Source organism: Monodon monoceros, unplaced genomic scaffold (genome assembly GCF_005190385.1).
Source record: "Monodon monoceros isolate NGI ecotype Baffin Bay Population unplaced genomic scaffold, NGI_Narwhal_1 Super_Scaffold_10, whole genome shotgun sequence".
In the NCBI taxonomy this organism is placed as follows: Eukaryota; Metazoa; Chordata; class Mammalia; order Artiodactyla; family Monodontidae; genus Monodon; species Monodon monoceros.
This window is the reverse complement of record NW_021703766.1, coordinates 17,545,321-17,569,348: the sequence shown is the minus strand read 5'-3', so window position 1 is coordinate 17,569,348 and position 24,028 is coordinate 17,545,321. Positions and strand designations below refer to the sequence as shown.

At 48.5% G+C, this 24,028-nt stretch overlaps 2 protein-coding genes across 3 annotated transcripts in view; both read left to right on the top strand.

The window, feature by feature from the left end:
- Positions 1–9,092, top strand: part of TANGO6 (transport and golgi organization 6 homolog) — a 179,267-nt gene extending 170,175 nt beyond the window's left edge. The window contains exon 18 of the mRNA XM_029238109.1: positions 8,353–9,092. Coding sequence (XP_029093942.1) covers positions 8,353–8,529 — 177 coding nt within the window. The 3' untranslated portion in view covers positions 8,530–9,092. The remainder of the gene's footprint in view (positions 1–8,352) is intronic.
- Positions 9,093–9,173: 81 nt separating this feature from the next.
- The window catches only part of HAS3 (hyaluronan synthase 3), a 25,981-nt gene continuing 11,126 nt past the window's right edge, over positions 9,174–24,028 (top strand). The window contains exons 1-2 of one of the 2 annotated variants that reach the window (XM_029238122.1): positions 9,174–9,203; positions 9,510–9,580. The gene's annotated coding sequence lies outside the window, so the exon portion shown is untranslated. Of the gene's footprint in view, positions 9,204–9,509; positions 9,581–22,772; positions 22,828–24,028 lie in introns of those variants that run through there. The other variant, XM_029238123.1, reaches the window with a different exon arrangement.

Here is a 24,028-nt window from a genome sequence, read left to right as displayed (position 1 = left end):
TAGAAGACTGAATTTCTAAGTACAATTAGTGTATGCTAGCATTTAACTTTTTAATTCTTTTATATTTAGTAACCCATTTTTTCCCTAAATATTACAGAAGTATAGGTGGGAAGTCCTCTGCTAGATCACACTTTCTGGAATTCTTATTTCTGTAAATGTCTCATCTATCACCATTTGTGTTGTGTCTTATTGATCTCACAAAATAATACCAAAGAATAGCAGTTTCATTCACCTAAGTTCCATTTAGAAGTGTGACTTTTAAAATATTAAAGTTATTTCGAATGTAAATAAATCTACTAATTGCTAAATGTCTTTACTAATGGAGTTTGTGTTGGAGACGTAGTCTGACTAAAGATTTTTTTTCCTTCCTCTGTTTCCCAGATATTCTGGGTTGTGGTTAATATTGTTTTTATAATCAAATAAATAAATTTAGGAACTAAAGAGAAGAAAGATATCCGCCATGTATTTCTTCTTTAGGTCTTTTTTTTAAATTAATTAACTTATTTGTATGTTTATTTTTGGCTGTGTTGGGTCTTCGTTTCTGTGCGAGGGCTTTCTCTAGTTGCGGCAAGCGGGGGCCACTCTTCATCGCGGTGCACGGGCCTCTCACTATCACGGCCTCTCTTGTTGCAGAGCACAGGCTCCAGACGCGCAGGCTCTGTAGTTGTGGCTCACGGGCCTAGTTGCTCTGCAGCATGTGGGATCTTCCCAGACCAGGGCTCGAACCCATGTCCCCTGCATTGGCAGGCAGATTCTCAACCACTAGCGCTGCCAGGGAAGCCCCCTTCTTTAGGTCTTAATGCAGAGATACAACCACCACTCTGGGTGTGTTCGGGGTCAAGCTCATTGAAAGTCAAACACTGTTTTCCTGCTTTTCCATTGTAAGTGCACCTGTGTGCCCAAGGCAGTCTTTTGCTCACACGGTCCCCTTTTCAGTATGTTTTGCCAAGCCACGTCTAACCCTAAAGACTGCCCTTGTCCCTGAAGCATCAGCTTTGTGTGCTCCAGGGAACTGGCACCTGGAAAGGGAGGGGGAGGGATGGAGGAGAGAAAGTGTGTGTGTGCATGTTGCACTGACGCTCTAAATTCTTTTAATAAAGGACCTGAACCCCACCCCTTTCCAAAGAGTTTTCAGACTAGGAATCCGGGTACTTCTTTAAGATATCCCCGGCCCACCCCACTCACACCCTCCACCTCCACCTTTCCCTGCAGTCCTGGGGCCTTGATGCGTGGGGGGATGAAGAGCAGGTGTGTTGTACTCTTAATGAGAGGTTTCCTCTGTGGGATTGCCTATATCCTGCCCACCACAGAGGCTCCTGTGAGTAACTTTACCTTTGAACTCTCCTTGTATTCAGCCCCTGATCCATGGGATTTGGTGACAGTCCCTGGCTGGCGGGAAGCTTTGATCCTTGGGGAGTCCAGAGGAAGTCCTGTGATGTGTGGGATCCCAAGCGCTACAGGGATGGGGGAGAAGCTGTTCCAGGGTGGGTTGCTAAGATAGACCCATTAATTAAGAAGGAGTCTTTGCCTAACACTCAGTTACCTAAAAAAGGAGATCCGGTAACTGAAAACAAGGAACTCAGCACCCCTCAAGTACAAAGTGGTGTTTGCACAAGCATTATTGTTATTTTAAGGACACAGCAGTGCCAAGGAGAAAATTCCTACCCATACCAGGAAACAACAGAGTACCTTAGCAGACCAGAATGCCTTAGAACTTTCCTTTTTAACAAGGAAAAGAAAGCTAACCTTACTTTGAATGTTAGGATGCTCTAGCAAAAAATCTCTAAGATATTTCTGACTAGGTGAAAGATTCCTCTAGAAAAAAAAAGATGAACCTTGTGATAAACAGTGGGAACACTAGAATTTCTATATAAGAGACACTGGGCTATAATTTGTTGGAGAGAGTGTTAGGAGCCTTGTCTTTAAGCTCTATTCACATGACAAGCATGCTGGGTTTGCTTAAACTCTGCAGTTATTTGAGGTGGCTTGAGAGTGAGGGGACAATAAAACTTCCCCAGGCCACTCCTTGGTGCCACCCATTGGCTACAGATGAAAGTCAGAGCAAAGGCCCTTTCACACGGTAGGGAAACGTTCTTCCTCCATCCACCTCTGCAGGCGGAAATCACTTCCTTTGCTTCCACAGAATCACCTACACTCATCTCTTAGATTGAGGATCACACTGCCTAGTGTGCGTGTCTGCCTCCCCGCTGGCTGTAGCTGCCAGAGGGTAGGGTTCGTGCATTATTCACCTTTTTATCACCAGCACACTGCCTGGGCACGAAGTAGGCCCTTGATAACGATTACTGAGTGAGTGAGTAATCATGAATCAGTAGCTGTGGGGAGCCATCCTCTTTCCAGAATCGTCTCTCCTTTTCACACTGCTGGCCTTGAGGAAAGAGAAAGCTACGTTATGAAAGAGCAGTCGGGCATAGTGCACAGTCAGAGGCAGACGCCTGCGCTTGGAGACCTGACTCCTGTGTGACCCAGCAGCTCTGGGAGAAAACCCAGGAGACAGCTGCACAGCAGAGATGGGGCAGCATCTTTGTGGGGTTTGCCCACAGGATTCAGGCACTTAATGCCGCGACATTGGGCAAAGAGCACGGAGAGTTGTCTGCAGGGCCAAGTGCATAATATGTGGGGCCCAGTGGCAAACGAAATTGCGGGGTCCCTTGTTCAGAAAAACAAGGAAAAAGTGCCGTTTGAGGGGTTTTTTTTTTTTTTTTGGCAGTACGCGGGCCTCTCACTGTTGTGGCCTCTCCCATTGCGGAGCACAGGCTCCAGACGCACAGGCTCAGCGGCCATGGCTCATGGGCCCAGCCGCTCCGCGGCATGTGGGATCTTCCCGGACTGGGGCACAAACCCGTGTCCCCTGCATCGGCAGGCGGACTCTCAACCACTGCGCCACCAGGGGAGCCTGCCCCTGAGGTTTTTAAATATAAAGTATTCTTCCTTTCTTCCACAGTCTCTCTCTCCTTTCACTTGTCAAGGTGTTTATTATTTGCTATTAATGTTGTTCTAAGTTGAGAACCTTTTAAATGTTAGACTATTAGCATGGATTTTACTGTTCATCTTTATATTGTGCCAGTGCCATGCTGATTTTAAATGCAAATGTGAGTGTGTTGACCTCGTATGTGGGGTCCCTGAAATTATGCAGTTTGTATTCTGTAGCTGGTACATGCATATGTATTCCCTGGTTTCCCAGCATTGTTTCAGTGGGTGTTCTTAGAAGTTTTAGTTTTTACCAAGTAAGAAACTGGCCAGGAATAGCATGCATGCATGCCTTCTTTCATTTATAAATATTTTTTAGATATCTGCCATGTGCCAGTCACTATATGAGGCATTGGGATTATACCAGGGTGAACAAGGCAAGATGTGGTGTCAGTGTCAATAGTACATGTGAGCTATTGAGGAAAATGTATTTTTAATTACACAATAAATATTTAAATTACCATTGTGATAGGGGCTACAAACAGAGCTAGCTATAGGCAGGGTAGGAAAGCTTACCTAGATGGGAGCTAGGGAGGCATCCCTGAGGAAGTGACATTTCAGGCTGAGGGTGAGTAGGAATTGTAGGGTGAAGAGGAAGCGAAATGTCTTCCAGGCTGAGGAAACAGCCTATGCAAAGGCCTTCAGCTGGGAAGGTGTTTTGCTCAGACAAGGAAAGGAAGAAGGCCCACACAGCTGGAGCCCAGGGTACAAGAGGGAGACCAGACAGTGACCTGGGGGGCTGGTTTTGTGTACCCCGTCCCCTACCTTCCTCCATCCAATCCCCAGTGCCTGTGCTATTCGAGAATATCAAATGACAGAAAGAGCTCTTTCTGTATTCTTTAGCAAGTCCAAGATGTGTGATGCTACACACCTAGTGTACTTGTGTGGAATGCTTAGGGGACTGTGGGGCTAAGACCCACCCCCAAAACTGATAAATTTAACTACATCACAGATGTAAGTGTACTTGTTACCCACTGAAGTAACCACTTCCCAGCATTCTGTTCACCACCTTCAGTTCACTTCCTTTTCCTAAAATGTGACCTCTGTTTGCTCGAACCTCTCTTCATACACTCTCTCTGCTCTCAGGATACGTACCGTGTTCTGTTCTGTATTGTCCTCACTTATGTACATGACTTATCCTCCCCACCAGAGCATAAGCCTTTTTAAAGGCAGGCTCTATATCTCTTTTACCTATTAAATGGCCTTAGGAAAATCTTTGTCTAGTAGTTAATTCAGTTTAATAAAAAGCATTTATTTTTTAATAGGTTATATATTCATAGAATGGTACAAAAGGATATATAATCCCCCCCATCTCTCCCCAGTGTCGCTTGCTGAAGGCAATCAGTATTTTTGTAGACGTAGTCTATGTTCATAGTATATAGGCTGTTATATATATTTATTACATTGTTTTTATGAAAAGCCATAAAAGTGAAAGAATGAATGAATGTCTCCATTCTCCTATTTCTTTTTTTTCTGATCTTCCTCCTTTTTTGAAATTGCACACTGCACACTGGTACAGCCTTCAATATTCAGCCAACTCTTGAAGTTCCAAAGTAGTGAGAGGAAAAATTTTTAAATCCATTTGAACCAATTATTGTCAGAGATGTTTACATATGGTGAAACAAACCCAATTTGGTACACGTTATTAATAAATAGCCACGGCATAGCGTAGTGGCTAACATTGTAGGCCCCATTTCTTCTAAGCGAAATACAAAACCCAGGAACTATAAAGGAAAAAAACTGATAAATTTAACTACATCAAAAATGTAAATTTCGGGCTTCCCTGGTGGCGCAGTGGTTGAGAGTCCGCCTGCCGATGCAGGGGACGCGGGTTCCTGCCCCAGTCCGGGAAGATCCCACATGCCGCAGAGCGGCTGGGCCCGTGAGCCATGGCCGCTGAGCCTGTGCGTCTGGAGCCTGTGCTCCGCAACGGGAGAGGCCACAACAGTGAGAGGCCCGCGTACTGGAAAAAAAAAAAAAAAAGTAAATTTCTTATCTGGAAAATAAAATTTCACAAAGAAAAAATGCCAACTAGGGAAAAAATATTTGCAATTCATATGATAGGTAATGGACCTCTCTTTTTCATATACAGAGAGCTCTTACAAATCAATAAGGAAAATTTGATTACACATACCAGAAAAAAAAATAGAAGTAGTTGATGTATCTATTAAAAAGATGAAAATTTAAAACAGCAAGATGCTATTTTTCACTTCCTGAATTAGCCAAGATAAAGAGTTTGCAATATATATCACTTATGAGAATATGGGGAAATAGGAGTTTTCAGAGTGATAGGTAAAAATATAAATTATTACAACTTCTCTGGCCTAGCTATCAAGATTTTCAGTGTGCATTACCTTTTGACCTAGGAATTCCATTTCTGGATATTTGTCCTACAGATACCCTTGTACATGTCTGCAAAGATTGGGTACCAGAATGTTTATTGCAGCAATATTTGTAATAGCAAAAGATCTTCAAAATATGTTGGGTATGGGGGGAATCATGGTACATAACAGTGTAGCACAGCGGTCCCCAACCTCCGGTAGCAGTCCATGGCCTGTTAGGAACCGGGCCACACAGCAGGAGGTGAGTGGCTGGCAAGCGAGTGAAGCTTCATCTGTATTTACAGCCACTCCCCATTGCTGGCATTACCGCCTGAGCTCCGCCTCCTGTCACATCAGCGGTGGCATTAGATTCTCATAGGAGCGCAAACCCTACTGTGAACTGTGCATGCGAGGGACCTAGGTTGCACGCTCCTTATGAGAATCTAATGCCCAGTGATCTGAGGTGGAGCTAAGGAGGTGATGCTAGAGCTGGGCAGCGGCTGAAAATACAGATTATCATTAGCAGAGAGGTTTGACTTCACAGAGACCATAATAAATCAATTGCTTGCAGACTCATATCAAAACCCCATCAGTGGGCTTCCCTGGTGGTGCAGTGGTTAAGAATCCACCTGCCAATGCAGGGAACACAGGTTCAAGCCCGGGTCCGGGAAGATCCCACATGCTGCAGAGCAACTGGGCCTGTGCGCCACAACTACTGAGCCTGCTCTCTAGAGCCTGTGAGTCACAACTACTGAGCCCACGTGCCACAACTACTGAAGGCCGTGTGCCTAGAGCCCGTGCTCCGCAACAAGAGAAGCCACTGTGATAAGAAGCCCGTGCACCGCAATGAAGGGTAGCCCCTACTCGCCACAACTAGAGAAAGACCGCGCGCAGCAACGAAGACCCAGCGCAGCCAAAACTAACTAACTAAATAAATTTATTTTAAAAAACCCTATCAGTGAGTGGCAAGTGAAAACAAGCTCAAGGCTCCCACTGATTCTGTGTTATGGTGAGTTGTATAATTATTTCATTTATATATTACAATGTAATAATAATAGAAATAAAGTGCACAATAAATGTAATGCACTTGAATCATCCCAAAACCATCCCCCCTGACCCGTGGAAAAATTGTCTTCCACGAAACCAGTCCCTGGTGCCAAAAAGGTTGGGGACCACTGGTATAGCATATAATCCTGTGCTTTAAAAAAGGGAAGGGGGGCTTCCCTGGTGGTGCAGTGGTTGAGAGTCCGCCTGCCGTTGCAGGGGACACAGGTTCGTGCCCCGGTCCGGGAAGATCCCACACGCCTCGGAGCGGCTAGGCCCGTGAGCCATGGCCGTTGAGCCTGTGTGTCTGGAGCCTGTGCTCCGCAACTGGAGACGCCACAACAGTGAGAGGCCCGCGTACCACAAAAAATAAAAAATTTAAAAAAATTAAAAAGAGAAGGGAAGTGGTGCAGTGGTTAAGAATCCGCCTGCCAATGCAGGGGACACGGGTTCGAGCCCTGGTGCAGGAAGATCCCACATGCCACAGAGCAACTAGGCCCGTGCCACCACAACTACTGAGCCTGAGCTCTAGAGCCTGTGAGCCACAACTACTGAGCCCACCTGCCACAACTGCTGAAGCCCGAGTGCCTAGAGCCTGTGCTCCATAACAAGAGAAGCCACTGCAATGAGAAGCCCACGCACCGCAACGAAGAGTAGCCCCTGCTCACTGCAACTAGAGAAAGCCCGCACGCAGCAACAAAGACCCAACGCAGCCAAAAATAAATAAATAAAGTAAATAAATTTTTTAAAAGAAAGGCGGGAAAGGGGAAAAAGGCACATGCATATATATATGCTTGTAAATACCTAGAATATTTCTCAAAATTAAGAATGATATCCTCTGAGAAGGGGAAGTAGGAGTCTGGGGTAGAAGAGAGACTTATTTTTTTAATATGTACTTTTTTGTACTGTATTACCTTTTCAGTAAAAGTAAAGCAACACAAGCCCTGAATGTTTAAAAACTGGCTCTACCCCTTTTTTAGCAGAGTAACCTTGGGAGGTTACTTAACCCTCTAATCCTGTTTCTTCATCTGTAAAGTGGGGCTTTCCTTTCTTTATATGACTGGCATAAAAATCAGATAATATATGGAAAATACTAGTGCAGTACCTGACCCAAAAAATAGTAACTTTTGAGGCAAAGAGCCCTCAACCAGGAGTAACTTTGAAAGTGGCTGCAGGCAAGACATGTGACCCCCTGTGACGTGGAGTCTTCAGTCCCTCATTTGACTAAATGACCCCTAAGGCCCCTTCCTCTGAGTTTCCCTGTTCTTCTGCTAGAAGAACCCATTTCTTGCTAGAAGTTCTGGCTCCCAAGCCAGGAGGACTTGGGACAAAATTAGAAGCTCCTGGGAGTAGGTGCTCTGGCACCCTCCCAATTCCATATCAGACCATCAGATCAGAGTATTGGATGTGAAAAATGGGTGTGACTGTGTCTATGGAGTCCTCTCTTGCTTCCCATTGCAGAGTTGGAGTTGAAAAAAAATTATAGTGACTGAGGGAACGACACGGACATGAAACAATGGTGGGGAAATTTTAAAGTAGTGGCAAGGAAAAGCATGGTTGCTGAAGAAATAGCCTCCTGCGTTCCATAAGATAGGTGCCTGTTCTGTGGGTGTCACAGAGGGCTTTGTGGGAGCTGGAGAGGAGAATGCTGGTAAACATGCTCTCAGGAGCAGCCGTATCTGGGCAGTACTGCCTGCCTGTGGTCCTGAGGTCTGTGCCATGCCTTGGAACTGAAGGGAGGGGTCTGGGGCTAAAAGGGAGCAGCAGCCACCAAGGCCAGTGTAGTGAGGGGTCAGGAGTGCATGAGAAACCCAAAAGGAAGCCTACCTTAGTACAGCTGCCCCACTCGATCTCCAACCTGCAAGGGCCATGCGTTATCTTCTTAAAGGAGCCTGTGGGTTTCCTCACAGAACTCCTCAGACAGGAGAAGGCAGTTAGGTCATTCTGAGAAATGTTGGCACAGTAGACAGATGGCCATGACTCTGTCTCTCTCATCCAGGTGCTGAGGGACGTCCTCAAGGATCTCTACCACCTGCTGAAGCACGTGGTACGTTTGGAGTCCGATGACGTTGCCAAGCTCCATGCCCAGCTGGCCCTGGAAGAGCTGGATGAGATAATGAGAAACTTCCTGTTCCCACCACAGAAGCTGGAGAAAAAGATCATGGTCCTGCCATAGACCAACCTCAAAGGACATGGAGGAGGCAGAGGGACCAAGCAGCCAGAGCAGTGCCCAAGCCTTCCAGCAGGTGGCCCCACTGCCCCTTTGGTGCTGGCAATATGGCTGCCCCCGGAGGTGGCTTTATGTCTCTGGTCCTGTGTGTCTTCGGGCTGACCCTCCTAAAGCACCTATTTAGCCATCCTGCATCCAGCCTGAAGTGTGTGCCGATAAAAGAAAAAAAATTACAGATCTCATTAACCTGCACATTTTTCACTGTCCTGTAGCATTTAGAGAAGGATGTCTACCTGATGGCAGTATATTTTTAACACAACCGGTGGAATTTGATTAATTGACCATTCTCTTGCGACTTGAGTAGAAGAGGTTGGCCCGCCCATAGGTCACATGTCTTGATATTCTTTCATGCTGAGATTGTCCCTCTTGTAATGAGGAGCAGCCAGAGCTGGTCATCCTTGGATGCTCAAGAGGCATTTCAGGGTACAGAGACGCAATTGTAGGGAGGGAGGGAAAGGAAATTGTTATCAAAACATGCAAAACTGGAATAAAACTATCTTGGCTGGAAAGAATAACAGGTCTGAATCTGGTCTTCTGCTTTTGAGATGGAAAGCTATGGCACTGAGGATTTGATCTCCAGAAAAGAGAATCAAGCTGATTGAATCTTCCAGAGAAGAAAGGTAAGTGCTGTGTTTGCCCTCCCAGGCCATTTTCTTTCACTCCCTCTGCTACTGTTAGCACAGAGTTGCCCTGATTATAGGAGAAAAGAGCCACAAACATCTCAGATGAGAGAGTTTATATCCCGCCTTCAGTCTTCTCCTTGAGAAAGAGGAATGCTTAGACAATGTGTTCATGCTAAATGCCTGTTGGAAAGTGCATTATGTATTGGTGACCTGATGCCAGGTTTACTGAAGTCATTTCACACGTAGCACTCTAGACGTCTTTTTATCTATTTATATATTTTGGTTACTGAATTTTGATTGCAGCTAAAAGAGAAGACAAAAAGGACGTACTGGATGATCGCTTCAGACAACCCCTCCCAGTCATCAACACCTTGGTGAGGCTAACCCAGAGTCCTTAACCAGTCCTCAGCTCTGCAGGGCTGAATTTTATCACAGGATTCTATCCCCACTCTCTGGTGACCAGGCCCAGCAGAACTAAAACACAATTTCCCAGAACTCTCAGGTGACTGAAGGACTGTCTAGAAGCCCACTTGCCAGTTAACATCAGGCTGTTTTCTTCTGGCCAGATTACAGGCACGTCCTTAGCTTAGAACCTTTGTGGTGAGCATCCCTTTAAAGAGGCCAGCTCACAGAAAGCTATGGCCCACAGGTTAGCCTAGAGAGCAGTGAACAGAAGCAGTCAGATGTTTTCAAGGAATATTTCCGTTCAGCTAGTGTAGCTGGATTATTCCATTCTCCAAATCAAGGGTGTCTAGAAAATCAGGATTGGGCTTTCAAGTCAGAGAAAAATCTCCTTTGGACCAGCTGGATATACACTAAAAGTTTTTATTTCTTGGCCTTCCTCTAACTAAACCCCATGAAACCCACTTAAGACAATCAGATTAGGTATGTTAGATGGTTGGTTTAACTTACAACTTTATTTGCATTAAATGTATTTCAGTTCTGAGGACATATCCTAATTGATCAGCTTGATTAGACTGAGAAAGTCTTTAGTCTAAACACCTAGTCTAGGGAGTGCCTCACAAAGCATTCTGGTCCCCTTATCTCCATTTATAAATTGCCTCTTAATTTGAATTATTTGGCAACTGGCTAAAAGCACCTGTTCTTTATTGATTTTGATGGATTCAGTTTCAGAGAGTGACCTTTTCTGTCCTTGTTACCAAACTCAAGGGGAGGATACCTTAATGTAACCCTTCTAAACACCAAATATGACCAAAATATTAAAAATTACCAAATTGTAAAATAATCTCCCATGTTTATATATATAGATATCTATATCTATATATGTCTCCATCCTTGAGAAAGAGCATGAGAATTGAGAGCTTTCGATAATAAGAACGCAAAACTTAAGAAAAGGAAAAAGGCACAGAACTCCAGGGGCAGATGGCAGGAGCAATAGTGACACATTCCTGCACAGGCCCGAGAGGTGTGTCTGCTTCTGTGTAATAGCAGCGTCCCTGTGCTTGCCTCCCACCTCTGCCCGTCTCTCCTCCCTCTGCGGCCACCTCCTCCTGCTGCTCCTCCAGTCTCCTCCCTTTGTCTCTGCTACAGAAACTCTCCTGGCCTCGCACCTCCAGTCCCCTCCACTGCGTAGCAGTCTGTCCCACGCCCCCCTGTATCACTCATTGGTCTTTTACTTGCCCCCTTTCCCTTCCCTGCTTCTTCCTCCTCTTCTAGGCCACCGGCACATCTCCCTTGGTCTCCAGAGGATGGCACTGTGGCAAGAGTCAGGCAGGGGCCCAAAGCTGTGGCTGCAGCCAAACCCCAGGCTCTCTGCCCAAGTGTCGACTGGTTGATCAGGTTAGACTTACTGGACATTCTGGAGAGTTTCCCTCTCTGCTGTTTTGTCCTTCCTCCTTGGCACAAACTTACCCTTCCACACACTCTCTGTTATTTAATCAGAAATCTCTTAACTTGCAGTTTGCTCCTTATCGTCTCTCCAAACACATACTTTTCCATATGTTCATATTCTTCTTTCTTCACCTCTCTTCTCCATTCCTTCACTTTCCTATGGCTCTGCCGACCCATCCACGTGTAAGGGCTGACCAGGGACAGGAGGGTAGGAAAGCGAATCACAGACAACGATGACAACAATTTGTTGAGCATCTACTATGTGCCAGACGTAGCACCAGGTGCTGAGAACACTGCAGTGAACAAAATGCTTACCTTCAGGGGAAGCTTACGTTGTAGCAGGAGGAGACAGGCAACAAGATAAAGAATAAAGCAGGATATCAAATGGTGATAAATGCTCTAGGGAAAAATCAAGTCGGGAAGGAGAGGTGAGGAGTGTATGGGGTGAGAGCTGTGAGCTTGGATAAGTTGTCCAGAGAGGGCCTCACTGAGAAGTTGAAGTTTGAGTAAGGATCAGAAGGAGGTGAAGGAGCAGCCATGAAGATACTTGAGGGAAGAGTGGTCCAGGCAGAGGGAGTGGCAAGTGCCAGGGCCCGGAGGTGAGAGAGGAGGGGCAGTGCTGCTGGGCACAGTGAGCGGGCAGGAAGTGGAGCGGAGGGGGTGCAGGGGGCAACGTGCCGAACAACGTGGAGCCTGTGGACCGCTCTGAGTGAGGGGGCAGCCGCAGACCTGTTTCCACCTGAAGCCCCTTCAGCTTGTTTTTGGAAAGTGCTTTGAGGCCAAGATGATAAAAGCTGTAAAATGGGAAATGTATTGAGCCAGAAGGAGTTCACATCCAACCACAGTTTTTTCTCAGTTTGGAAGCGGTGAGCCCCATCCCCTTTCACCAACGCCTTCTTTGGCAGCAGCCGTTTCTCCTCATTGGCCCCAGAAGAAAGAGGACAGCAGACGGGTTAGTCTGGCCTCTGTCCCCGCCCTGCTCCATCTCTTTGTGAGGCTGTGAGTGAAGGGAGCCTTGCCTGCTGCCTGCACTGGAGGGATGGCCAAGACACGTGAAAGTTGATCAGTTGGTTGGGGGATGATTCACCTGACCTGTACAAAACCAGATTGGCTTCTGCAGTCTCTCTGCACAGAAATCCAAAAGCTCAGCTGGAATTTCAGTGGCAAGGGAGAGAGTCAAAACGGGAGCTGAGTTCCAGGGGGGGCTGTGGGAGGCAAGCCACTCTGCCCTGACCACGACGGGGGCGTGGGGGGTGGTCTTCTTCCACTGCCTCCTGGACAGCAGCAGGCGTGACCTCTAAGGGCTGTGCTGTGTCCTCCAGCGAGTTCTGCAGCCACAGAGCTTCTGCAGTCACAGCAGCCTCCCTGCAGTGCGCGGCACCTCACTTCCATGCACCACTCTGCTCGGAGCTGACTGGCCACTTGGGGGTTGGGGAATTGTCTTCTTAGAACACCGGCTGCTGCACTCTTCCCTGTTGGCGGGGCTCAGGGCTGTGCTCAGCGTACCCTGTGCCTCCAGCAGGTGTAGAGGCAGCTCAGACCTGCACCATCAGCCCTGGAAGGGGCTGCACCCACTTATTTGAAGGGTCATCCCTCTTGTCCCTCCCCAGTGTTCTTCATGCTGACTCAGGTAGGTCCGTACTCCCAGGAAGCTCAGGTATTACCTGTCCCCACCTCTGTGACACTCTGCAGTCCCTGGGGGCATAGAATAGCAAGATCAGTTACTCTGTGTTTCCTTTAGTTTGGAAGGTCATTTTTTACCCATGAACTTGTATGATACAACAACATCGTGGAACAGAGAGGCAAACTATTGTTATTCCCTTTTGGTGGAATTTGGCCCAAGTCTCCTTTGAACATCTCTTGAATCCTAAGGAGCCTCTCCCCCCAAAATTAGTATAGCAGCAAAGCCCTTTCAACTAGAGCACAGCTTGAGAAGCACTCAGGAGCTCATATACACACAGGAGCCCCGGCATGTGGGTCCCACAAAGCAGTCACTGGAACTCTGCTGACACGAGCTGAGGGTTGCCGACCCTGTGCTGGCCCCCTGCCCTCAGAGTGCTGAGGAGTGGCAGAGCCCTCAGGTACAGATGCCCTGGCTGCGTGCGTGTGTGTGTGTGCATGCATGCACGCGCAGATTATATGTTTTATGAATTATAACAAATTTAAAGTATATGTAACGAAGAAGAATTCGCAATCCTACCTCCACTCCTACCCCAAGGTTACCACTGACCAGCAGGTGGGTGTATATCCCTCTAGATCTTTCCTTCCTTTCATCGTTTTCCCAGACGAACATGAATATACCTTACTGCTTTCAAAAGCAAAAATGGGATTGTCACCATAAAGAGTGTCCCATAGAATTTTTTCTTAGTCACATACCTTGGAGACACTCAGTACTTACAGCCCCCTCTCCCCTGTGATGTGGCGTGTCTTGCATTGTATAGATGAACGACAGCTGGTTTAAGCATTTGCCTCTTGATGGTCGGTTGAATTATTTCTAAGTTCCAGTGATTCTTCAGTGATTCTCAAGCATAACTCTTTGCATACTGAAGTGTTTCTATAGGATAAGTCCTAAGAGGTTGGAAGGCTGGATCCAGAAGATATGAACATTTTCAGTGTTCCTTCCACCAACACGCTTGTGCCGATCTACGTTCCTCCATCCTCAGCTGACACTGCTTTAATAACCATGCAGTGCAGGTTCAGTCACCACAGCAAAGTGTTAACACCATTCTCCTACATAATTCAGGCCCAGGAAATCTTCAGGGGATGGAGTTTTCTGTGTATCAAAACCACCGGTAGGGGCACAATAACACTTTGCAAGTATGCTCACCGGGAGCCAAAGTCCAGCTACAAGTACTCGTCCTGGAGAGAAATCCTGAGCTCCTGCAGGTGTACTCAAAAGAGCTCTGACTAGGCTCTCAGCTCTGAGACTCCGCCCTGAGTGTTAGGGTATGCCTTCTCATGGGGTTAGAGGTGTCCCCAGGATAATGACCACGGTTCCCACACCAGACTCAGGACATCGGGCCTGACGGCCCCTTAAAGTATCAGGTTCATCCTGTAAAACCCAGGATGAATGATTGCTGTAGCTCTACATCACTGTACATCATAATCAGTTAACACTATAAAGACCTTATTGTGCTCTTCTGTACACTTGACATATATTAATCCACTAAATCCTCACACTGGGCCCATGAGGTAGGTATTATTATTTTTATTAATTTATTTATTTTTGGCTGCGTTGAGTCTTCATTGCTGCACGCTTTCTCTAGTTGCGTTGAGCGAGGGCTACTCTTTGTTGCAGTGCGTGGGCTTCTCATTGTGGTGGCTTCTCTTGTTGCAGAGCACGGGCTCTAGAGCGCAGGCTCAGTAGTTGTGGTGCATGGGCTTACTTGCTCCGAGGCATTGTAGGATCTTCCCGGACCAGGGCTCAAACCCGTGTTCCCTGCGCTGGCAGGCGGATTCTTAACCACTGCGCCACCAGGGAAGTCCTGAGGTAGGTATTATTATTATCCCTGTTTTACAGATGGGAAAACTGAGGCACACAAGAGGCTAATTACTTGCTCCAGATTACGTAGTTAGTGAGAAGTAGCCAAACCAGTATTTGGACCCAGGCAGTCTGGCTCCCAAGGCTGAGCTTTTAGCCACTGTGCTTTGCCACCCAATAGACACTATATTTCCAAGTGGTAAAAAGCTGTTAATATAAGTGAGGATAAAGACAGTGGTTCCCTGCTTGTTCAGATGGACCATGTATGTCAAGATAAACCTCAGCCCTGATTCCCTCCAGATAGTGTCCACGTACATCAAAACCTAACCTCAAACACCAGAACTTGTTATAGATCTTGTTTTTGACCTTGTAGTTTGCCTAGCAGCCGGAGATGAGATTTGCTAAAGCCCCCCAGCCCACCTGCTCCTGTACTTTGGCAGCTTTTGTAAATTGCTCATTGAAAGGCCTATTCTTCTTTCTGGGGGTGGCTAAGGTAGTAGACCCTTGAAGCTGCCGCGCCATGTGTGGGAACATAGAAAATGTAGTAAGTCTTCCCGTGAACTCCAGTCAGAGCCCAGAAATGTCTCCTTTGAAGGTTTGTTGTTCTTTGTTTGTTTTACCCTTTTACCTCCTGTAAGCAGGGTTTCGGTTCTCAGATTTTGGTATCTCAGAATGATAACAATGGATCGTTTTAATGCGTGTGTATGTATTTCTCACATATATACATTGATAGCTCTATTCCATACCATTCCTTCAGAGAAAAAAATGAGACTGGAATTAATGGCCCTGTTTTGCAGAAGGGAAAAATAAGGTCCAGAGAGAGAAGTTCTTGCAGATGGGAAGAGACAAAGGGAGAAGCGAGTGAGTGCACCAGAGCGGAGAAACTTCTGACTTCATTTGCCAGTTCTTATAGGAACCAGTTAGCCAGCACCTAACTCCATCTCAGAGATGCAGGGGGGCTGAGGGTGAGCGTTGTTGGTATTACGAGAAGAGGGCAGTTTGCGGGGCAGATTCGGAGCTGCAGGAGCACCCTCTCTGCTGGGGAACTAGGAAGAGCTACTGGGCGTTTAAGTGGTTTATCAAATGATGTAAAATTTAATCTTCACTGTCTGCCTTAAGAGCTAGAACCTGCTCAGAACAGTGCCTGGGTGGGACACATTCACACACCCCTTTATTAGACCACACACCACTTTCCAAACTTCAAAACTTACGGTGACCTTGTTAATCTTAGGGAAGGGCCAGCCTGAAATTAGGCTGTCTTTACTAAAAGAATGGTGGTGCTGATACTTTGAAGAGCTGGGCGTGGGGTGATCCCCCTGCCACTTTCCAAAGAAACTGTATCAGTGCTGTTCAGAGAGTGCAAAGAACAAGGCTCCAGCATCAGCCATGTGGGTGTTTCTCTGTGGCCAAGGCCAGGACCATGTGAGAGAGAGTCATGGAGACTCCATGCCCCAAAAGAGAGCAGCCCATATCCACTACCCTAACCCATCCTCTAGGTAGGAAAAGCCCTCAGTGTGCAGAAGTCCTGTCCTTTGTAAAACAAAAACTAATCCTAGTTGTTTTTGGCAACTCTCTCCTCCGTGGCTTTCCCCCAGTTCTTCTGGAAAAAGCAGGCAGCACCTTTGCCAACAAAAAGATTATATCAACCCAATTCCAGGTAGATCCGGAGATCTGGGAGTGGCGTGCCCAGCTGGTCCTGTCTGCCCGCCTCTGTTTCTCCTTGGCTCTCCCTCCTAATTTCCACCTCATATCAGCGTCTTTTCTCCTTTTTCTTTTTCCTTCTGGCTTAGTAGCTCATTGGTTCATTGTTAAGTTTTTAAGGTCACTTAATTCAAACAAGTGTGGCAGGCATGGTGCTGGAGGAAAATGGATAGATACTTGTACGCTCTGGAGCTCACCTCTGGGACTGGCTGGCTGTCTGCTGTCCTCCCAGTGCCAGAAATGCACTTGCAAACCCAGCTGAGGAGAATCCTCAGGATGCGTCCTCACTGCTGGCTGTGTAATAGAATCTCCTAGGGAATTAAATAAAAAATTCAAGCCTGGGGCTCACCCCCAGTGATTGTGACTAAATCGATCTGGGATAGGGTCCAGGCATTAGTGTTTTTCAAAAAGCTCCCCAGGTTTTGAAAGTCTAACGTGCAGCAGCCAGACGTGAGAACCACTACATTAGCTTATCTGGTGAGAAAAGAGGAGAGAGAGAGAGAGAGAGAGGGAGTGGGAGGGAGAGAGAGAGTGTGTGTGTGTGTTAGGGGGGGTGTCCTAACAAAAAAAATCTGAGAGTGGGACATATTTTGGGGGGTCTCTCCCCACGAAGGAGCTGATGGGGACTGCCTCTACCCTCAGCTCTTCTCTAATTGCTTTTATGGAGGATCCAGCTTCGGACCTCCTCTGTGACAGTGACTAACAGTGTCTTTAATCAAGAACAAGGACATGAAGCAGAAGCGCCAGCACATTTAAGAACTGTGGTTGATGTTATTGTAACGAAGCCAGATGAATTTGGAACAAGGTTACCTTAAGTGGTTTTGTTCTTCTCCTGCTTATCCTGCAACTGGGGCTGTAGGCTGGGATTGTATCCCGCTGAAGTCTGGGAAAGTGAGTGTGCGTGCTTGTGTAATGAGCAAGTACGCGTGTGTCCGTTCTGTGTACAGTATGTTACGTGCACGTGTGGGTGTGGACGTACCCATTGGTACTGGCATGGGGGTAGGTTTACAGCACCCAGAGGAGACAGCCTCTCCCCAGGCAGGAGTGCAATGCTGTTGACATCATCATTCTTGGAAATACTTTTTTTTCAGGAAAAGCATCCTAATGTGGGCTAGAGCCCACATTAAGTGCACCTGCCTCCCTTCCCCAGGATCACCGTGACCCTGGACGAGGGGCTGAGTGGGGGCTGACACCAGCTGGGCTGTGCCAGGCAAGCCGTGTGCCCTGGCTCTGGGCTGTGTTGCCAGGAGGAAGGAAGAAGGAGTCTTTTTATAATTTACTCAGAGCTGCTGGATGAGCAGGCACAGCTCTACATACTCCCCTCTTCCCTGCAAAAATTCTCTCAAAGGAACAGTGGGAGGGATTTAAATAAAGCAAAGTACTGGAGTTTTGGCTACCACTAATCCTATATCCTGGCCCTCCCAACTTTCCTGCTTTCTTAGCAGACGGAGGTTGCCAGACTTTTTCACATGAGCCCACGTATGATATGGGCTGTATCCCACCCAGCGCTAGTTTAGAAGGAAATTCTGTGAATTTACAATTCATACCATTTTACAATAATCTTTTTATTACAAGACTATTATACTTATTTATAGAATGTTTGGAGAATACAGAGAAAAGGGCAAAGAGAAAAAATTCATTGTTCTACCACCCAAACAAACCTGATCTTATTATCTGGGTGAATTTCTCTCCTGCCCTTTAATTCATAGGATTCAAAAGAAAACAACGTAAATGTAGTCATTCGTACATGACAATTTTTGTATCCTGCCTTTTTTACTTAACATTGCATTGTAAGCATTTTTGCCTATTCCTACTTTCTCTTCCTGAACATTACATTATATTCAGTGGCTGCACAGTAGTCTGCCAAGAAGGTAGGTTATGGCTTAAAATCGCCTTCTGGATTTCTTTCTGCATTCACCTGGGGGAGGGAGAGGAAGGAAAGATGGCCAGGAAGAGCTTTTCCTGTTCAGGATTTCAAGAAAGCATCTCCAGGTCTGGCTTGACACTTGGTTATCGTTCTGTGTGCCCTTCTAATCCTGACCTTCAAGCCAGCATAAAAGAACCTAGCCCCTTAGTAGGAGCTGGCAGCTCTGCCTCCAGCAGAGCAGAGGCCCTTTAATTTGAAATGAAAATGACTCTTCTATCCACGGAGAGAGACTGGAGTTAAAATCTAACCATTGTAACTGCAGGACAGAAAATCCTTAAGCCTGCTTCTTCAAACGTAGCACCTAGAAATGGTACTGATTACAGAGTACTTGTCGGTAAGAGGGAAGAGTTATGAAGGGATAACTTTGCTTGGTAGGAGCTGCCTTGCCGCTGTCAAGGCACACGCTTTCCACTTGGAATTATGTATGAACTAGTGTGGCAGATTATTAGGCTGCCTTGAGGAGGAGGCCCTGTGTAGTCAGCTGGGGGGCATAACCAGCTACTCTTTGGGGGCCAGTTTAAATTCACCTTCATTACCTTCAAGAGGTTTTGATCGTGGTCAGCCCAGAGGAAGTGGATGGGATGAAACCTGGAGCGACTGGGGGAGACCTGGTGGCTTGGCTGCCATCCCCCATTCTGCTTGGCTTCGCTAGAGGCCGTGGGCTGGATGCCAGGGTGGAGCACTAAAGCGTGAGTTCAGAGGGGGAGGGGGCAGCCTGTGGAGCTAGACCATCCCTCCGCCCCTCCCCCGCCCAGTCATTCACTAGGCTACCAGCAGAGCAAAGCAACTCCTGGTTACTGGCTGGCAGGGTTGTCCCGCAGCTTCAAGCACGAGTGATGACAAGAGGGATCGAATGGCAGGCTCCTATTGGCACAGAGGTATTTGAGTATTTCATGGGTTTGGATTTGAAAATTAGTTGAAAGGTGAAATATGTGTTTGTGGTACTGTCAGCTTCAGTCATCTCAAAACCTCCAGAGCTTTGAGAATGGCCCCCTCCACCCTCCGAACTGTAGAAGTCTCTTTTCCTTGATTATTCCTCCACCTGTACTCTCACTTGTGCCCAAGATAGTTGGCACTGCCTGCCCTCACCTCCACTTCCTGAGGGCAGCACCAACAATTCTCACAGCTGCCCTTTCTCACCCCTTTTTTGTGGTTTATCTGCCTCCTAACAGGTCTCCTACCCCATTCCTAGTCCTTACCCCAAAACACCACTGGCTCAGCCATCCCCAAACAATACTTACAACCTCTTACTACCTTGCTCTGACAACTTCAATATTCTCTGTTACCTACTGGATAAAATCCAAACTCCTTATTCAGTCATCCAAGGCCTTCCAGAATCCATCCCTAGCTTCCTTCTTCTCTGCAGCTAGACTTTATCAGGCACTTTCTACAGAGTAGGCACCGTTGCAACTTCTTCAGTGTAAATTTCTTGTTTCATCCAGACCTCTCTTTTGCTGGCCTTCAAACACACCTCACCCATTCCTCTACCTACTCTTGTTCGTAAGCTTTGTTTCCTGTCTAGAATGCTCTTGTCTCTCTACACAGTCAGCTCAAGTCCTCCATGAAACTGCCCAGCCCATACCAGCTCACAGAGATCTCTCTCCCGAAATCTTCAAACTCTTGCAGTTGGATTCTCTCATCAACATTATGAACTTTCTTGTACGGTGACTTAATTTTTCAAGTGTATTTTTCTTCAAAACGGATAACCATCTAGATGGCAGGGACCAGCCTGAGACTTTGCAGTGCCAAAGCATCCTTCTCTGCTCGGATCAGGTCTTCAGTGTTTGGTAAATGAATGTTGAAATGCCGCATGAATCTTCTGCTACAGAGCTGAATAGGAGGCTTACCCTCTGGAACCTGTGTAAAAGCCAATTCAGCAACCTCTGAATTCACATTTTTAAGTAATTGGGTACGGAATTAGTCCTATTTCTGAATCCCCAGTGGTAAGCAGAGATAAACGTGAGCTTTATTGTATCAGACCCTTAAGGATTCCCCTACCCATCTCCCCCTGAAGAGATGAATGCAAATAGGTCACGGCAAAGTGGATGTTAATTACAGGCAAATCCTGCCGGGCCACAAAGGTAAAGACTCTCCAAGCTGCCTGATAACACCAGGTTGCTGGCCCTGCAGACCAGAAAAAGATAATTTGCTCCCCGGGGGAAGCCATTTAGGGGGCCAAGGCAATTGATATGGGCAGAGTGTTGACTGTTCTCATAATGTTGCATCTGGACCTGCCGTTCATTTCGGAGGTTTTAACTGACTAGTGAGGTTGTGCTGTACCAGCGCAACCCTGGAACCAGCTGCGTGAGACAGGCACTAAGCCTGTGGGACAAATTTGGAGCCTTAGAAATTAACTAGGCATGAGATGATCCTGGAGCAGCCCCAGGAAACTTGCACCCAAGATGTCATGTTGCTGTGTTGCTGAGGGCAGACGGGACCTTTCCAAACTGGCTGTTCCATTCCTAAAGCGTCTGAACAGGTCACTTGCAAGTAGCCAGTTGGTTGGATCTGACTCACAGACACATTTGGCCTGGACTGTGGAGTGTTTTTTAACGTTTGAATTAGTAGCTAACACTTTAATATGAGGAGATTTCACGTAAAAATCTGGATTTCTGGCTTCTCAACAACAGAGCACCTGGCCACGCTGGGCCCTCCCTCTCAAAGGGACATCGCCTTTAAATGGGACCTTGGCTCCCCACCAGGCCGATGCACTCATCTTTGTTGCCGCCCAGCCCCTGCTTGTTTCCCCTGTTCTAAAATTTTGCAGATGGCAAATTTGGGTGGGAGGTAGAATCAGATAGCTCCTCCAGTCTCTGGCAACTCCAGGCTCTGTGATGCTCCTGGATGTAGAGGCGGTGGCCTAGAGCTCAAGGAGTCTGTAATGCAATTGAGACAAGGCATTTTTCATGAACACTGATCTCTAAACTTCCTGTCGCCAAGTGTCACATCCTGGAGGGATAAGCATGTAGAATCCATAGCATTGGCAAGCAGATGCCATTCTCTGGTTGAAGTTGGCTGCAGTTAACCTTTACTGAGCACTTACTCTCAGTCAGTCGCTCCAGTCCTTGTGACATCCATGTCAAGTATATACTCAATCCCATTTCTGGGATGAAGACACTGAGGTTAGTGCCACACGGCTAGGGGCAGAACTGACTCCAGAGTCCTCCTCTTAACCAAGGGCTTCTCTCTCCACCTGTGCATTGTTTGCTCTTATTAGGGCCCATCTGAGGTTCAAAACACATTCCCATTGCGAATACTAGTTTTAAAAAGCACACAAAGAATGTTTAAACCATGTAGCATATTAGCGATGATTTTCTCAAGCAAAAGCCAGAAGTGATTTGGTTTATGTAACACAAGATGCGGGGCGGGTGGGGGGGCGGCGGTGGAGGAGGTGTGCCAGGGGTCTGCTTGCCTGGGCGACTGAGGGGTGAGCTCTGTGGCCCAGAGTGAGTCAGGGTGAGCCCCTAAGACTTCTGAGAGGAGCAGCTTACAGATTGCAACTCAGGTTCCTATAAATTTGTTTCAGCTTGGAAAAAGTGATGGAAATTGTCCCAGGTGTATCTGGAAGATATGTAAATTCATTTTTTATTAGTCTTCAATTATAATACCTCCAAGATTTTCTGAGATTTAGAAACCCAGCGTGTTCAGCTCGTTCTGAACTAACTTCCTCTGATAAGAACTCCCCACCTCCCCCCAACCCCATGCGACCTCACCTCACCCAAGTCTAGCACCAGCTTTTGGGAGCTTGGAAGCCTCTGGCGATGAGATCAGTTGGGAATTTAGGAGGTCATGGATGTCGGAAATAAAGGTGTAAAAAGGAGAGGAGAGTTGGTTTTGGCTTTAGGACACTGGAACTTACAAGGTTCTTGCAAAACCATTGCAGCTTTTGAAAAAGCGTTAAAGTCAATCAGCGCCCCACTGCGGGATTCAAAGCTAAGCTTGTCACAATTTCACAATTGTTAACACCTTTGACCAGTCTTTTTGTATTTAACAAGTATTCTCTAATGCGCCTTTTTTTTTTTTTTTTTTTTGCCGGCAGGAAGGTTCTGGGGTCTGGGCTTTAGGGAGTACCCTATACAGCGCACAGTCCCTCCGCGTGCTGCAGTCGAGGGATTTCTACCCGCTCCCCCGCTTTGCAGAGGAGCGGGCAACTGAGAGTCATAATTTTGGAAGCCCTTATGGGTTATACTGAAGTTAACTACGCTTCAGGTTCTAGGTTGAGCACAATGACCACCTCCCCCTGGGCAGTTGGTCCCGGAACGAGAGCGGCGGAGGGGGAACCCATTTTCGGAGGGTGCGGAGATTCTTGAGTCTTTGCGAACTGGAGTAGCCGCGTACACTCAGGACCCTGCGTCCAACCGCGCGCCGGCCGCATGGGACTACCTCCGGCCGAGCCGGGAAGGAGGTGCTACCTCGCGGCCCTCGGGGGAGCCCTCCCACTCTTCCCAACTTTCCCGGCCCCAGGGCCGGAGGAGGGCGCCTCTCCCGGCGGGGACGCGCTAGGTACTTAAAGGCGGCTCGGCGGGGCCGGAGCTCTTCAGTCGGAGCGCGCGGTGGCGGCGGCGCACGGTGGAGCGAGGCGCGGCGGCGAGGAGCGGGAGGAGGGGCATGGAGCAGCCGCGGGCCTGCTGAGCACCGGAGCGCGGGCAGCCGGCGGCACGGTGAGCGCAGGCCCGGCCGGCCGGCCGGCTGCCTCGGAGGGGCGGGCCGCGCGGGGTACCCGAGCGCGCCGGGCTCCAGGGGTGCCTCTTGCTGAGCCCCGCGGACCCCGCCGGCTCCCGGGGCCGTGCGGGCGCGGCGTTCAGCGCCGGGAGGCGGGCTGAGGGCTGCGGCATCTCCAAGCTTCCCGGCTCCCGTTCCTGCAGCCCCCTCCCCGCTGACCCCTCCTCCCTTTCTTCCTCCATCCTCTCCTTCTCCAGCCTCTCCTCCCTTCCTCCCTTGTGGCTCCTGTTTTGTGAATGGCTTGGGAGGCGGGCGACGGTGAGGGGCATGAGGCTGGCTGGAGTCTCTCCCTGCCCCAGGCCCGCCCAGGGGTTCGCACCTGTCCAGGCACCAAGATGCTTGGCGCCCGGGTTTTTGCGGGTCAGCCGGGCCACGGCCGCACGTACTCGCGGCCTGGGCTCCCCTTCCCTTGCGGGCTCGGAGGGGCCGGGAGGGCGGCCGGGCGCAAAGGAAAGAGCCCCTACCCCGCGCGCAAGTTTCCACCCCGACGCGTGTGGGCCCCGCAGCAGGGCGCACCTGTCAGCTGGAGAGGCTGCAGACTGGGCAGCCCCGCAAAGTGTCGGGAGTAGATTGGCGGCGTGCATCCTTGTCTGGGGTTTTCCTCTTTCCCTCTTCTCTGGGGGTGGGGGGAGGGCTTAGGGAGCGCCCCCAACCTCTTGCCCTTGAAGCCGGGTGCGCGTTAGCCTACCGGGGCCGAGCTCTCGTTGATCCCTTCCGAGCGAAGGGTATGGGGGGCAAGGGGCTCCATCCGCCGGCTTGGGGGTGACACGGCCCCCTGTCTGGGCAGGGCCACCTGAGGCAGAGCCCCGCACCAGCGCCTGATTGCACGTGGGGTCTCCAGCTGCGGGACCTTCTTGGGTCCTCTGTGGCATAGGGGTGCCGAGGTAATGTCTCCACTTCCTGAGCAGGGGAGGAGGGTGTCCCGCCTGGGAAAGGAGGGGGCCGGCGACACCGGGGACGCCGTCTTTGTCTGCAGGCGCACTTTGCCAAGGTAGCTGGGGCCCCCGAGGAGATGAGTGAGGCCTGGGTCGACTGATTCCTTGGGTTTTCCGTTCCTTCCAGGCTGGGTCGTGGGAAACCCGCACGTGGGTGTGGCCGGCACCGCCTTCGCCAGAAGGCGAGGCTCTGGCGTGGGCGAGA